Below are 16,536 nucleotides of genomic sequence, written 5' to 3'. Positions count from 1 at the left end.
AGATTATTTTATGTGAATAATGTTAATGGTGATTTTTAAGTGAACAATTTTAACGATTATTTTGAAGTGGTTGCCGCTGTTCCCGGTAAGTACCTTCCTTCGTAATTTAAATACGAATCATTTTATAAAAATGTCATCCTGAGTAATTAGTAATTAGAGACAACGAGTCAGTGAAATGGTTTACATTAGCAATAATAATTCTTTAGTTGTAATCTGTCTCTTCTTATTTCAATGAAATTATTTCCGTGGGCTATTAAAATTCTCAAATTACAGTCCGCCTTCGTATTTCAATGGTATAAAATAATAATCTGCAAATTGCACCCGTCTTTTTATCTCATTAAATTTTCATTGATCTAAAAATTTAAATAAAACACCCACCAAAACAGTATCGGGTAAGTTTAGTGCACAAAAATAAAAGTTCGACTGGTTATAAGTTATAAGAGTAATTTTTGCAACGTTGCCCTACACAAAGGTGATTTTATAAGTACATACTTATCCAGATATTAGAATGATATTTAAGGCCTTCTTCTAAATATGATATTACGGAGTACTCTCGTTATTTAAACAAAATTATACTTTAAAAGACACAATACTGTGGAACAATATCTTGTAAGTGTGAATTCGATATTTTATCTAAAAATAATTGATACTTTGGAAGATTTAGCGATTTTTGTAAAATTTGGATTTTTGCCCGCTGCGGGACACCAGTGAGTTTGCTGCGATTTTTTTTATTTACCTAACGTCCAAGTGACTCTGAATTCTAGCTACGGCTTATGCAACACCGCTTATCATGACCCTACTCAGGCTTCAACTTTTTAAGTTTTATAGTCTATGCCTACTCGTGAGTGGATTTACTCTTTATGTTCAAAGTTACTATAATTTTATGTAATAAAATATAATAGATACGGGATATAATAGAATATCAATATAAAATATAATAGATACGGGCTCGGAATTTTTGTGTTCCTCCGTAATACTTTTACGTGTTATATAAAAGTATTATAATATAAAGTTATTCATTTGCAGCGACGGAAATAAATAAATCGCATTATAATTGGGAATAGAATCACCAATACATAAACGTTTCTCAGAGTGTGCTTGTGTGCTGCACTTTACGTACACGCGCACTCGGCTTCGGACGATCTCTTTTATTTTTTTGAATTACCTAACGTCCAAGTGACTCTGAAATCTATCTACGGCTTATGCAACACCGTTTATCATGTCCCTACTCAGGCTTCAACTTTATAAGTTTCATAGCCTATGCCTACTCGTGAGTGGATTTACTCTTTATGTTTAAAGTTACTATAATTTCATGTAATTCATGAGTGGAAATTCTAGGCAAAAACAACTCGCTGCGGACGATCTCATTTTAGTTGCGAACTTTTGATAGAATCATCAATACCAAACGTTTTCCAGTGTGTCCGTGTGTATGTATGCAAGCGCGCGCGTGAAGGAAAACCTTCGAATACTGCAGAGTACGTACGGCAGTGTTGCCAGATCATACGGATTTGTCTGTTTTTTTACGGATTTAAGTATGACGGACAAATTTGGACAAATACGTATTGTCCGTTTTATACGGATTTTGAAGGAATAAAGAGATGAAATGGAATTTGAAGGATTACGAAGGAATTAAACGGGTTTTAGGAAATTTTTGGCGACGGGGAAAATAAATTCATCGCGTAAATTTTGAAAAAAAAGTTTAAATAAAAAAAAAAACTTCAGCAAGTTTCGTAACTTCGCAATCTCAATACCGAAAACTACTCTTAGACGTCTGACAACACTGGCCGTCAGAAGCGCACAAGCCGTACTCGTTCTCGGCTATGGCGGGTACTGGTAAATATGTATCTGAAAATGATTTTTCTCATTTTCAGATACATATTTACCAAACCCAACATCACAAAATTGTTATATTTCAACTTTTTACATGATCAGTAAAAACAACTAGGAATATCATCGAGTATCATCGTTTACTGCGGCTCTTTTATCACCGTAAGGTTAATAAGAAAACTGACGAAAATTGTAGGTATTCAGTTCCCTATGGCCCCCTTCCTCCTTTGTTTGCTGAACTTGAGATCTTTTTGTGAAGCCGCGCAACATTTTTTTGCGACGGCGCGTAACATATACATACCTAGTATGATTTTTTTAAATTTCGTTATATGTGGAAATTCGTTATTACGAATTAATATTTTTTGGTCCCTTGGATTTCGTTATATCGCGATTCTACTGTACTGTGTCTATTTTTTAAAAATAGTTTGATGCTCTATTTAAATTAGAAAAAAAGGGTTTTTAAATTTAATAAAAAGACATTCAATTTAATTTATATCTAAAATATTTAAAAAAGATTCTAGGTAACAATGGGGAAGTTTTTAGTTTATTTTGAATATCTTATTAATGTGCATAATCTTATTCTCTAGTGGACGGCCAACTGAGCAATCGTGAATTTGTGGCCGTTATGAAGAACCGACTACTGAGAGGCTTAGAAAAACCCAAGGATACTGGATTCGTAAAGCTCATTCATTCAATTCTGAAGTGCGCCAAGGAAACTAAACCTGCATTGTTAGATTTTTAACACATGTCTTTGTGAACCTTCTGATAAATTAAGTAATCATATTTCAATGCACCAATGCTACTAGATTTAAAAACTGCAGTGAAATTACTTAGATAAAAAATATACTGAAAAATGGACTTCATTATCATGTAAGGAAGAATGCAGGTTAAATATTTTAAATTTAATTATTCAATGTTCCCCCTTGTGTCTTTTGAACTGATGTAACTTTATATTATTATGTCTATCTAATATATATGTATGTGTTTTTTTAAATTTTTTAAATCCATCTTTACGGACAATTATGTAATGCTTACTTAATCATGTAACATTTTCAATATATCTTTCTTAGGCTACTAATTGTTTTTTTTTGTACTAATGTTATACGAGCACTATAATCGTTATAAATAAAAATAATCTCCTTTTTTAAATTCATACCATACATAAGTAAGCGTGCATACTTTTATATCTCAATTTATAATACTAATTGTTATAGCACATAAACTTTTGATGTGTATTTTATCAGTCAAAGTGAATACTAATGTTTTGAGTGTAAACCAAGTTTGGTTTTTTTTTATTTTTGTTTATGGTTTTGGTCAGGGAAAGCAGTAATTTGGACATCTAATTGACAGTTTCTAAGAAATATTTATAATTCCAATAAGCTACGTTTTATATTCCCCCTATACAAAGATTTTTTATTATTATTAACCAATGTATTCTGTAAAGATAAATAACTCAAGTTTCCTATTTTCATGGAATTATTTTGTTTGTGTTCATTTTGGTTTTTATAAAAGTTTATTTTTTAAACATAATTTAATTTGTGGCTGTTTTAACTAATCTTACATTTTAAATAACTTTTAGAAAATAAGGAAATATTTGAGCATTATTTTGGGTTATTTTGAGCCCAGTAACAAGACTAATTTTTATGAATGTGTACAAGAAACCTAGAATACGTGCCGTAGAATTTTTAAATAAATCATATAAGGCCTTAAAATTTCTTGTTCATCATTTTTACTTAGATAATCGGAATTATCCATACATAAAACAAGTGTCTGCTCATCTCTCTGTTATATAATAAATTAATTCAGATATTTCTAATTTTTTTAGTATCTACATAGCACGAAAACAGTGCCAGCAATTAGACATTTCCACACATAAAAAATTATTAAGGTTGTAATTACTTTTTTCATTCTTTTTTTTTTAGCATTATTTATTGTTTTGCCAAATATGTATGTACATGTAAACATTTTTGGTGTCTAAGCACTAAACCAACTTACAGATCTGATTTTATGAATCAAATAATCTGTATAATATTTTGAAGAGATTAAAAGACAATCTAGAATAAGAAAATACATAATTTATTTATTTAAATATTTTGTTTTATTGATAATCGCTCTCTTTAAATTGCATTTAAAAGTATGTGTCCATCAAATGTCAATCTTTTCTAGATGTGTACGACAAAATCTTTTGAAATATATAAGTTGAATTGATTTAGTTTTTATTTATTTTTTCCCATTAATAAATATTGTGAACAAGAGTTTGAAATGTTTGTGGTTTGGCCGGAACTTGATTGCACGGCATTTTGAAATTCCAACTACTTCAAATGTATCGCTTTTCGGGACACTAACCGGAAAGGGTCAATAGTGTCGGGTTGTGGTCCCGTGGTTAGTGTCGCGAACTCTTAAGTCAGAGTTTCTCGGTTCGAACCCACTGTACCACAATTTGATACTTATTTCAAATAATGAGCCGCTTAGGCTCACAGAAATTAATATATTTGTGTAAATAATAAAAACATAAATATTTCTCAAAAAGAAATATATTCTCCCTGTATTTTTACTAACCACGCATGTGACAAAATCACTAGTCCTTCGCGATTACCATATTTGAAGACGTGCGGTTCCCAAATATTTTCATTGCACTGTGGCAAAACCAGTTTAACAATCCCAAAGTAAAATGAAATTTTGCTCTAGATAATTTTATTGAAAGATAGACCCAAACAGCCTCTTCAGCTGTCAAATCCTGTGCATCCTCTCATATCGGGTAGGAATACCTTAGTATCGCCAATTGTCAGCTGTAAATTTGTGGGCGGCGGGAATATGTTGGGTTGAAAGGGCAAGCTTGATGGCAGCTCTCGGTAGGCAAATAACTGAGCCATCTAGATTATCTTTTCTTGGAGAAAAGTGTGACCATGGGTTGCTGCATCTGTAAGCTTATTTTCATGTTTCTGCACTGGGAGTGCAGTCAGCAAGTGCTCAATGAACTCCCCTTTTAAAACAGTATCCAAGGGTAAAAATTACACTTTGTAACGATTTTAGTAAAGTAAGTAGTTGCTTGCTTTTATACGAAATGAAAACTAATAACACCCGTGTCTAGTAGCTGCGTAAGTACTCACCTGCATAATAATAATAATAATTTTAAAAAAAACATCACAATATTTTCCTTTACGGCAACACCGTATAGAGATGTGCCGATACTTTACAAAAATATGTTGCGATATTCAAGAAAATAATATCAGAAATAATCCATTATTTTATTTAAAAAGTAAAGGAAATCAACGTATAATAGGTCAAATATCTCTAAATTTTTCTTTAAAAGTCTGTTTGATTTATGATATTTTTTATATTTTATCACACAGTATTAAAAAAAATACATATGGATAATCGTAAATGGTTATCGTTATGTTGTGGAATGAAATTTTAGTGTAATTTACAATACTGTTTTTCAATTTTGCATATACTTTTAAATGAAATTCAGCTTGACACGTCATAGACAAGAACATTATTTTTGACATGTCAAATTAAGTTTTTCAAAATCGATCTTCGATTCTAGATTCGGCTCGGACGTCACTAGATTACATTTCTCTGGTGCTGGTTCGCGGCTGACTTTCCAAGTCCAGGTAAAATGTTCTAGATAATTTTCTAGATTACCTTCCAAAATTTTGGTAGAATTTTTTTAAATTGTGAAGTGTTTTACGCGTTCATTTACTTCTGGAACATAACCTAAATGTGATATTTTATTCTAAATATAGTGTTATATAACAAAAATATTTACACCAAAAAACCCATATTGAACAGCGTTATTTTTATTTCATTAAATAGGAATTCATCGTATGCGTGATTAATACAACAAATAAATTTAAATTGTGACATAAATTCATCGTTCCGTGAGATAATGTAAGTGTCCGTCAATTTGTGAATCAAGGTTTTCATCGCTAATAACTCCTGAGGTAACATTAAAAACCGAAATACATTAATAATAATTTAAAATCATAAATTTTTGCCATCCTAATTTGCCCTTTTCTTTCCATATAAAATCACTTTAATGCAGAACTCACTCGGTCACATGACGTCATTTACTCGTGAGAATAGCAGACGTCAATTCACGGAATTTAATATGAGTATCGGTTTTACCATTTTGCTCATATGTACTAATTTTGGTCATAATAAAATAATTGCATCATTTATTGTACAATATCAACGTTCATTTGGTGAATTTTAAGGTTAGATACAAAGGGGGGAGGTATACGTTTACAGGTTGCTTTTTTGATGGTGTCTTCTTTCTACACATTTAAAAATAAACGTTTCGTTAAATATTTCGATTTCGTTAACAAAACAGTAACTTCAAAGAAATTTATGTTTTTTTTTAAATGATTTTTTAAAACCTAAAGATGATAGTTATGATTATTACTCAATAATTAAAATTATATTATTTTGTACAATAATCAATTCACAGGTATTGACACCAGTCTCAAAATAGTATTAAACTTTGTATCGGGGTTTTTTAAACATAAAATTAGTTGCCATTATTTATTTGGTAATTTGCCAGGTTTTCCCAACTTTCTTTACGTCTGCACATCTTGTTAATTTTTTTAGTAAACAAGCTTCACTCATAAAAAATGAATACGCAAGGAACTTTTCATGAATAGAATAAAAAATGTTTTAAGTAGATATCTCGTTAAAATAAAATCACATTTGTCAGATGTAAGATTGCCATAAAAAATTATTTTAAAGCAAATCTGTTGTATGTTTTTGAACTAATTGTTCTGGAAATATTCAAATTACTAAACTAATCATAATCGTAAAAAGAGATCGTGACTAATATTATGAAGTGATTTGTAAAAGAGTGAGAAATATATAATATGAAAATGCAATGAGAATGAAAGAGAGAAACACTCAAACAAATGAATCTTTTGAAAAATGGAACATTTTGAAAGCTATGATGTTACCAGATGATTAAATATACCTTTATGGCTACTATTTTTTATTTTGTATTTTAAAAAATCTACTTAGGTAAATACTTTGTAAATATTTCCCAGCATTTGATAATTACAATAATAATTAAAATAATTTTGGGTAATTCATATGGCATTATTTTTGTAAATTACTACATCAAGGGGATTTTAATTATGAAAGTAATTACTTTGGCAATTTACAGTCATGGCAATAATACTGCACATCAATATTATTATCCATTAGTGTGTGAAAAATTTTATGAATCTAAAATCTGAATTGGTCTATTAATCTAATTTGTGACTATGGTCACTATCCACTGTTAGATAGGGATGTGATTATTCAATAAACTAAATGGTTGTTTGAAATAACAATGGTAAAAGAAAGTTTCCTGACAAAAAATTACTGAAATAAATTATTTAATATCTTAAAGATAATAGACCTTTCACATTTTGGCATGATATATTGATAGACTTGGCATCGCTGTACTTTTTTGCAAAGATTTTAAAATCGTTTACCAGCTTCGCATACAATTAAATAAACATCTACCTAGTTATATGGAAATAGAGTATTCTGAATGAATGAATGAATGATTATTTCACGGTTAATGAATGGTGGCAGTAAGAAAAGTGGCCTTGAACAATATCTGTGTTGGGTATTGACTGGTATTGGCCACTGCTAACTGTTAGTTGTGATTCAGCAGTGAAAGTGGGGAGACCTTGTCACAGTTACACGGCCTTTGGAATTATTGTTTAATCTCACGTGTCTGTCTAACTAAAAGTAAGTCATGTCACTAGAAAATCAAATATATATTTTTTTAATTGCACATGTAGGAATGACAATAATTTTGAAATATCAGCAGTTTTATAAATTTAAAAACAAAAAAACTTTTAGTGATAATTTTATTAATTACACTGAGGATAATATTTTATTTATTCTTCTACCCCTTATCCGCACCCAAGGGTCCATAAGGCACTGCATCATATTGATGCAGTGTTATCTTGATCGTTACTTACAAGAAGGCAAGGTGATCACTCCTGCGCTTCAGAGACAAGTCCAGGGTAATATTAAATAAATATTTGATTAATCACAAATATTTATTTCACCCCCCCCCTAACCATTACACCACGGACGGGGACAATTATTTTGACAATGATTTTATTTATAGTAAGCGTAAATGTTTTATTCAAAAAGAGGATTTTTTGTTTTTACAATATTTAGAAAGTTGCTCTGCAGGGACAAGTTTGTACATGCTACCTTCCAGGTAGCATGTACAAACTTGTACGAGTACCGGAAGGGAGCCCCGAGTGCCCTAGCCATTGTTATTACTCTCAAATTATTTTTTGACATCTCATCAAAGATGAAGAAGAATATGGAAGTCTGGGCATTTACAAGGCTGACGACTGTCATAGGCTGGTTTAAGTGATCGCTTTACACACGTGTAACATTCACCAATTCTACCCATTATTGACAACCACACTACTCAAATTCTTAGAAGTCGTCAGCCCCGTAAATGCCCAGACTTCCATATTCTTCTTCATCTTTGATGAGATGTCAAAAAATAATTTGAAAATAACTCCTGTAATTGGAGATAATCCAGATTGTGTGAACCAGTATTTGGACACACTCAAAATGTTGTTATTAATCTCAATATTTATTATTTATTATATATGTATTATTCACCCTACGAATGAGATGTCATTATGATAGGTATCTCAACAACGATAGATGATATGAAACATCTATCGTTCTTCTTTATTTGAAAGAAGATGGAAGTCTGAGTATACCAGGGCTTTCAACCTGGCATTAAACGTACCGAAAAATCACACCGATATGTGAAAGGTACTGAGACTTGGCATGGTTAGGTCAGGAGTCACACTTATTGGTGGGTGTGTGTGAGAAGAGGTGAAGAATGTTTGAAAATATAGACTGCCGAATCAATTTACAAATATATTATCTCTGGTAGAGGAAAATCTGCTGGTTCTAAATTAAGAATTTAGATTTATAAAGAAAAAAAGAAGTTGTATACATAAAAAAATGGTGAACTGACTGAATTCTATAAAATCATTTATAGAGGTAAATAGATCAATCATTGTACCCCTGAATATTATTTTAATATTATAATTTTTATATTGGTAAAATTAGGGCTTTTAATGTATAAGAAGAAGAAAAAAAAATACTTGTATACATGGTTTGTAAAATTTCTTCAAATATTATTTTATTTATTTTATTTTTTATTTATTTATTTAATATAGTTAAATTTTTAAGTACAATATAATACAATTTCTAAACATTTATACATATGGCAAACTTATAGTTTTAGATTCGCTGTGCCTCTCCAAAAAAGAGACTGAGCTCTTGCGCTTGGAGAGGGACTTACACTCAAGGTTTAATGTTTTATATGATTAATGGTATAATAGTGTTTTTTTTATAATTTTTTTCAAGATTTATATGTAATGGGCATTATTTTTTTTCTTAAGAATTTTTATATCTTCTATTTAAAAAAAAATTATAAGATATAAAAATTATAATTATATTTTTATCTTTAGTTTACAAGATTTTTAAGATTGGAATTATAAATCATTACCTTTTTTAAAATTTGCTCTGGTTAGTTTAGTTAATTTCTGGTGTCCATTTTGAGCCCTAAATTGTTTAGTGAAACTTAAAACTGATGGGATTTGGTTTAAATTTAAAATTTAAAATTATCTTCCACGCTTGTTGAAAAGTTCGGTGGATATTCACAGCCAATCAGAGTACAAGAAATGGATTATACAGTTATACCCACCCGTGATTTCATATCGCGTGTCTCAGCCTCACTCTTACTAAACTTTCTGCAAGGAAGAGAGATGAGAGATTTATATAAAATCGACGCTCTCCTGACTCAATATCATATCTGTTTGGCATTCTATTCTCTCTGCCTACCCCTGTGGAATGCAGCATGACGGTTAGTTAGAAATTCATTTCAGTGGCCCGTATCACTTTCATAATATTGTCAGAATACCAATGTAATGTAATACTATTAATTGTTATCTGTATTAATCATGGACTGTAGTAAGAAAATGTCAACCAGATAACATTCTGGTATTATGTGAGATTACATGTGTCATACGGGTCAATAGTATGTTCAAAATCAATCTAAAAAGCCTAAAGCTATGTATTTACCCAGTCCTCGTCGGGATCCGTTTATTCTGGTATATTACATATTTGACTCGATCCGTAATTGAACATTATGGCTAGTAAAAAATATTATGCGTTGTAATTGGTCGTACCTGATGACATTAAGCTGTAGTGGATCTCCATACCATTCAAATCAAATAACGCATTAGAGCAACATACTATTTGATTGCTTAATTAATTTTAGAAACAATAAATAAAATAATATAAATCGTTTTATGTATTGTAATCAATATATTACATATATGGTGGTCCGCCTATATGTAATGGTTAGCGTTTTTATCTACCGTGCTGAGGTCCCGGGTTCGATTCCCAAGGGGGAAGGGGCAAATAAATATTAGTGATCTTACACTCTAATATTTATTTAATATAACCCTGGACTGGTACCTATTAGCGCAGAAGTTATCACCTTGCCTTCATGTAAGTAACGATCAAAGCAACAGTGCGTCAATACGATGCAGTGCCCTATGCACTATTCGGTGCGGATAAGGGTTAGAGGAAGATTATTGTATCACTGGGGTCAAATAAATATAAGTGATTTTTTCACTCTAATATTTATTCAATATTACCCTGGACTAGTTGGGACCTGAAGCGGAGGGCTGATCACCTTTCCTTCATGTGTTAACGATCAAGATAATACTGCGTTTATATGCAGTGCCTTATACACCATTGGAGTGCGAACAAGGGTTTTTTTTATTTATTTTTATTATTTTATTTATTTGGGAATTGTACAGCTTTACATTTAGTAAAAGTATATAATAAAAAATAGTTATATTAATAAAAAAAAAAGCCAATTACACAATTCCACATTTATGTTATAATAACGATCAAACACATCAAGAGATAAAAAAAAATAAATAAAAGAGTGGGAGTGTCTTGTGTCGTATTATGGTATGAAAAATAGATTTTGCAGGAAGGAAAAGGAAAGGACAGGAATTAATAAGAGTGGTTCACCCCCCTCCCCACCCATAACCTAACTAGGTCATTGGTGGAGAGTAAACAGAGCATGACAACTTTCTACTAACCTCTTTTTTAATTGTAGCTATGTTTTTTCCAAAAATATCAATGTCATTAAATGTCTTGTTGTAAGGGTTTGAAGATATGACTTTTCTTCACCAAAATATGACGCTGTGAGTATGAGCTAATGTAGTGATTTTGTGCAGAATCAAGATCGAGGAAGTGGCCCTGAAGTGAGTAAGGATGCATCGCGCGCGCACGGTGCTTAATCAGCTCACTCCCAGACTTGGCAATGGCAACAACTCATTCGCTTCCTGGTTACTCAACAAAACTCCATCGCAGGTTACATTTCATATATTCTTTGCAACGTTTATAGTATGTTCAGATTGGGACAGTTTTAACTGGTTTTTCCTTCTTAAAAAGAAGAACCTGCCTATACAAAAAAAACGTCCGTCGCCGTAGTGTAATGTAACGGTAGCAGCACGCTAGGCTACCGTTCTGGAGGTCCCGGGTTTGATTCCCAGGGGGGGTCAAATAAATATAAGTGATTTTTTCACCCTGGACTGGTACCTGAAGCGAAGGGCTGATCACCTTTCCTTCGTGTGTTAATGATCAAGATAACACTGTGTTTGTATAATGCTGTGCCCTTTGCACCATTGGGGTGCGGATAAGAGTTTAATTTGACAATAGACAATTTGACAATTTTTTGCTGAATTTAGCAAAAGCATCAATAAATAATTGGCGTGGCTACTCATTCAACTTCAAGAGTGTACAATTTAAAAAAAGTTCTATTGGCTCACATTCAAAAGAAGTGGGAAGCACTTGTTGATGTAAGCTCTCTTAGCGTAGTGTAGGTTTGCGTCAAGTGTGGTATTTGATTGTTTCAGGCACCATGTGTCACGGCCACCTTCAGCCCGCGCCGCCACGCCTCGGCGGCCGCCACCGAACCCTTCCTCAATGGGTCCAGCGGAGCGTACGTAGAGGACATGTACAACGCTTGGCTCGCTGATCCCAAGTCCGTTCACGCTGTAAGTATCCTTCTTCAAATGTATTCTTGCCCTTATCTGTGCGGTGAGCATGGAGTCCACAAACTGCCTCCAGACTCTTCTGCCCAAACACGTGTGTGAATTCGGTACTTATAATACCTATTGTATTCTTGCCAGTGCCCTTTACTATCACCTAAATTATATTATATACCCACACACAGGCCATGCCTTTGTGGGATCTTTTTTTGTATTTGTTTGAGGAAATGCTCCGGTCAGTCCCCACCTTTAGATCTCTCAACAGAAGTGAAGCATATTTTTATACAAAGGTATGGGGAAATCTGGGTATTCACGGGGCTCATGATTCTGCATTGGCTGCCTTAAGTGATCGCATTATGCAATGTGTAATGTTCATTGTTCTGTCCATTATGGAATATGCATTTCACTTTAATTCTAGTTGTATTTATATCTTTCTGCTTTCGTAATTAAATTGGAACTGCCATCCATTGAGAAAATTGTGAAAAAAATAGGTTTGTGTTTCTGACCGAAGTTAATAATTTTTTCATGATATGTATTTTCACCTATTGGCAGATGCCCGAAAAACTATTAAAAATTTTGTACTTCTAACTTGATCAGTTGTGCGTAGTAAATTTTTTGTATTAGTAAAATCGTTCATATCACTTATAACCCTAATTTAATCCTTTTTTATTTGCATCATATCTAACTGCAAACAGTTTTGAATTTTGAATTAGTAAAAAGGTAGCAAGATTAATAGGTGCACAATACAGAGAATATAAAAATGCTTAAACCCTATACCGTGTGGGTATATGCCAGAATAATGGGGAAATGAAAACATAGCTGAATTTAATCTTTTTATTTCTGTGCGTTCCAAATCCATGTGATCATAAATTGCATTAATAATTATTTTATGATTTAATGACAGTTTAACTGCTGATATTAAAAATAATAATCACTATGTCCATATTGTTTATAATCTTATAAAGAAAGCTGTTAAAAACGAGTGATAAGACAAGATAAATTTGTGTTTTCAAGTTTTTTTGATAATTGTTTTCTTTTTATATGTATTGTTTTCTCTCATTCTGGATCAAAGTATATTTAATCATTTCCGACATCTCAACATATATGGAGAACAATATGTCATTTATAGGGCTTACGATCATTGTAGGCTGGTTTAAGTGATCACTTTACCCACTTTATCATTCACCAATTTTACCAATGATTGACGACCACACTACTTAAATTCTTGATACTTCTAGATATATTGATCAAACTCAGTATAGTTTACTAGAGACATCTAAAAATAATGAAATGTAAAAAAAAACTCAGATTTGTGAAAAAGTATTTGGACACGCTCAAAATGTTGTAAATATATTTAACCCTTGCTAGTCCAATGTCGAATCTCATTCGACATCGATTTTTTGCTCTTAGGTCCCATGTCGGATGTTATTCGTCATTTTTTTCATCATTAGTATTATTCATTTAAATTCCAAGCTTACATTTTTGTCACTCGTATCTATTACAACAGTATGTGGAGCAGAGGACAAAAGATTTTTTTTCCAATAGGAATGTAACTGCTACCTAGATTTTTTTTTTAATTTTGGGGGACGGGAAAGGGCTAATAATAATATGAATGAATGATTCCAGTCTTGGGATGCCTTCTTCCGGAATTCTGCCGGCGGGGCTTCCCCGGGCAGCGCGTACCAGGCCCCGCCCGGCCTCGCCGCTCCCCCTCGCAACACCGTGCCCCTCTCGGCTCTCGTGCCCGCGGGAGGATTCGGGTCACACTCTCTTTCAGGTCTGTTGCTTCTGTCATCTTGTCATCATAACTCTGTTACAATATCAATCAAGGCCGATATGTAAATTACAAAAAAAAATATTTGGTATTCAAAATTTTGTATCTTTTTACATATTTTAGTTTTCATTTAATATATTTGACAAATATTTATTTTTCATATCTACCTTTCACTATATTTACTCTACTATCTGCAGAAAAAAGTCCAAAAAATAATTGGCAAGAAAATCTAAATTAGCCGAGGTATAGTGACAAAATTTTCAAAAAAACATACAGTAAAAGCTCGTCATTTAAAAATTAACACTAAGTTTTTGTCATGACGGTATTTTATTGATAGTATTTTTGTTGAAAAATTTAAGTAGTGAAGTTGCTCCTTTTTGTAATTTAAAGCCGCAGGGATTGAATTTTTTTGCCAAATATATTTTTGCATTTAAAGAAGCAAATAACGATAAAGTTTTTAAAATGTTGTAGTCATCAAAAGGTTTTATATATTATGTAGATTAAAATAAAATGGGCTTTCTACAAATACAATTTTAGAAGTGTGTTTTTGTCTTTTAAACAATTTCTATCAAGCGCATGTAGGTAGGTATGTATAATGATATATAAAAATGTTTTGTGATTGTAGGTTCCCCAGTGAATGAGAAAATCATCGATGACCATCTCGCTGTGCAGGCCATCATAAGAAGCTACCAGGTGAATCTTACAATATCCCATCCACCGCTCACAGCGAGATCCACTTGCATCCGCTAGTCCCCTTTCTGAACAGTACACTGTTAGTTTTTAGTGAACCTATTTCACATAGGCCCATAGAAGCTACGTCCGTGTAAGGACCGCCGAGCAACGCCGAGGTAAACGTGTACTTGTATATTCTGTTTTTGTTTGTCATCTTCCAGCAGATAATAGAACATCCCTTGGATACGCAGTTCATTGCGACTCGGGCCCGCAATTTGTAATATCGTAACCATGTAAGCTCTGTCATTCTGAGGACAGTTTCGCAGGTTTATATCATGCCCCCTCATGTGTAATTGTGTTTTGGATCCGAGTATGTCCACGCTACATTGTCCGTGTTTCCATTTCCCCATGTTTCCATTTATCCGTCTATAAGAAATGCATTACACGCCGTCATAAGAAAACTGTCGCATGTCGAGTTTACTCGCAAAAGCTATCCGCGAAATGGATGCGGGAAAAAGAATACGTTTTTGGAGGGTTCTGCTTGCTTCCCACCCCCGGGGCCTCTCAAAACATTTTCATTTATTCGGCATGCATAATTTCTTATATTTTTTTATACGCCCTATTCTACAAATCTGTTAAACGTTTTATTTGTTTAATAAAAGTCCAGATAAAAAATATGAAAAAATGGATCATCATTCCCTATATCCTGTCCTCACTCGTCTGAAATCATCGTTCTGTATCCGGTGTGCTAAAAAGCCGAACCCGACATCTTATGGCATTTAGATGATTTAGGTTAAAAATGAACGGATAGACAGATTTGAAGAATACGGTCAACAGAATGTGAAGAAATAGCTCTCTCCGCTCCGCTCACTTAGTCAGTAACCCCCTTTTAAACACGGAAATCCATCATCCGGGGTAGACAGGGTGGTAGTACTCCTTTACATTTTGTATATCTTTATAACATAGGATGTTTAATAATTCCGTAAATTAGATAAAACCATTTATCGGGCCACCATAACAGTGGTTATGAAACTGTACTGCATGTAGCTATACTATGTGGGAATAAATATAAATTATTTCAAACAATCAGGTATTAAGAATGTTAAAAAAAAATACTCTTAAAGCTCGTTAATTCGAAAGCAAAGGGACAAAAATACCAAAAATATTAAAAAAAATAGATAAATAAAAAAAATTATAAATACCCTGTAATGTTTTGGAAGAAATTTTAAGTTTTTGCTGCACATTTTTGTTAAACAAAAATAGTGAATGCAATCAGTTTCTATAGAAATATCCTCTGAAATTTTGAAATGATCAAGTTTTGTATATTTTTTTAAAATTGCAAGTGCCAGTATTTTGTAATATTTTTATAATAGTTCCAGTTTTCCAAGCTTTCACAGTATTGGTAAGGCCAGCAATGAATCACCCGAACTAATCTGCGCAAAAATACATTTAATATTCCAGATATGTAAATAATCGCTTTCCAGGCGAGAAGTGGTTGTAAAAGATCAATATTACAATATCCCATTGAGTTTGATCCCCATAAACTTGTGAGCTTTACGGAGTAATTATTCTAATTGAGCATTAATTTAAAATGCTTACATGATTGCATGATTACTACAGTATATGCGCTGAAAACATTCTGGCTTTCGCTCACTATAACCGATATTGGACTGTACATAGATTACTCTTTTGAAGGAGAATCATTTCTTAATTCGTAAACTCTTTTGTTTGGTGAATTTCATATTCTTTTTTGGTCGCTGTTAGGACAAATGTGATTTTATTGTCTCCCTCCCCTTTCATCTAAATAAATAAAATATAGATTTAATTGATTAAAAGCATTTAAATTAAATTCAGTGAAACCTCAATTTAACTTTTTTTAAGTCTTATTTTGTTTCGTTCAAATAATACCCAAATTCGGAACTTGAATCTTCATATAACATCGACAAATTCCAAAAATTGTGATTTTTCTACTTTTTTATATTCTAATAAATAAAAAAAAATATTCTTTTATATTCTAATATATAGTCCGCCTCCGTAGTGTAATGGACAGCACGCTCGGCTACCGTTCTGGAGGTTCCGGGTTCGATTCCCAAGGGGGGGTAAAGTAAATATAAGTGATTTTTTCACTGTAATATTTATTCAATATTACCATGGACTGGTACC

General features: G+C 32.4%; 3 protein-coding genes across 14 annotated transcripts in view; all 3 read left to right on the top strand.

Moving 5' to 3' along the window:
* The window catches only part of LOC148309013 (calcium uptake protein 1 homolog, mitochondrial-like), a 30,146-nt gene extending 26,113 nt beyond the window's left edge, over nt 1-4,033 (top strand). For both annotated transcript variants that reach the window (XM_088260738.1, XM_088260737.1), the window contains exon 11: nt 2,415-4,033. In XM_088260738.1, the coding sequence (XP_088116864.1) occupies nt 2,415-2,569 (155 nt within the window). In that variant the 3' untranslated portion in view covers nt 2,570-4,033. The remainder of the gene's footprint in view (nt 1-2,414) is intronic.
* Tsr1 (Tsr1 ribosome assembly factor) overlaps nt 1-16,536 on the top strand; it is a 231,511-nt gene that overhangs the window by 26,113 nt on the left and 188,862 nt on the right. The window lies entirely within an intron of this gene.
* The window catches only part of Ogdh (oxoglutarate dehydrogenase Nc73EF), a 35,787-nt gene continuing 24,649 nt past the window's right edge, over nt 5,399-16,536 (top strand). For 7 of the 11 annotated variants that reach the window (XM_088260784.1, XM_088260783.1, XM_088260776.1 and 4 more), the window contains exons 1-5: nt 5,399-5,441; nt 11,112-11,247; nt 11,793-11,933; nt 13,554-13,704; nt 14,327-14,394. In XM_088260784.1, coding sequence (XP_088116910.1) covers nt 11,149-11,247; nt 11,793-11,933; nt 13,554-13,704; nt 14,327-14,394 — 459 coding nt within the window. In that variant the 5' untranslated portion in view covers nt 5,399-5,441; nt 11,112-11,148. Of the gene's footprint in view, nt 5,772-11,111; nt 11,248-11,792; nt 11,934-13,553; nt 13,705-14,326; nt 14,395-16,536 lie in introns of all 11 variants that reach the window. The other 4 variants (XM_088260777.1, XM_088260781.1, XM_088260774.1 and 1 more) reach the window with 2 other exon arrangements.

The sequence above is a fragment of the Brachycentrus maculatus genome, unplaced genomic scaffold (assembly GCF_059751285.1).
Source record: "Brachycentrus maculatus isolate JH-2025_06_01 unplaced genomic scaffold, ASM5975128v1 h1tg000142l, whole genome shotgun sequence".
Taxonomy (NCBI): domain Eukaryota; kingdom Metazoa; phylum Arthropoda; class Insecta; order Trichoptera; family Brachycentridae; genus Brachycentrus; species Brachycentrus maculatus.
The sequence above is the reverse complement of the archived record's forward strand: the minus strand, read 5'-3'. Positions and strand labels throughout refer to the sequence as shown.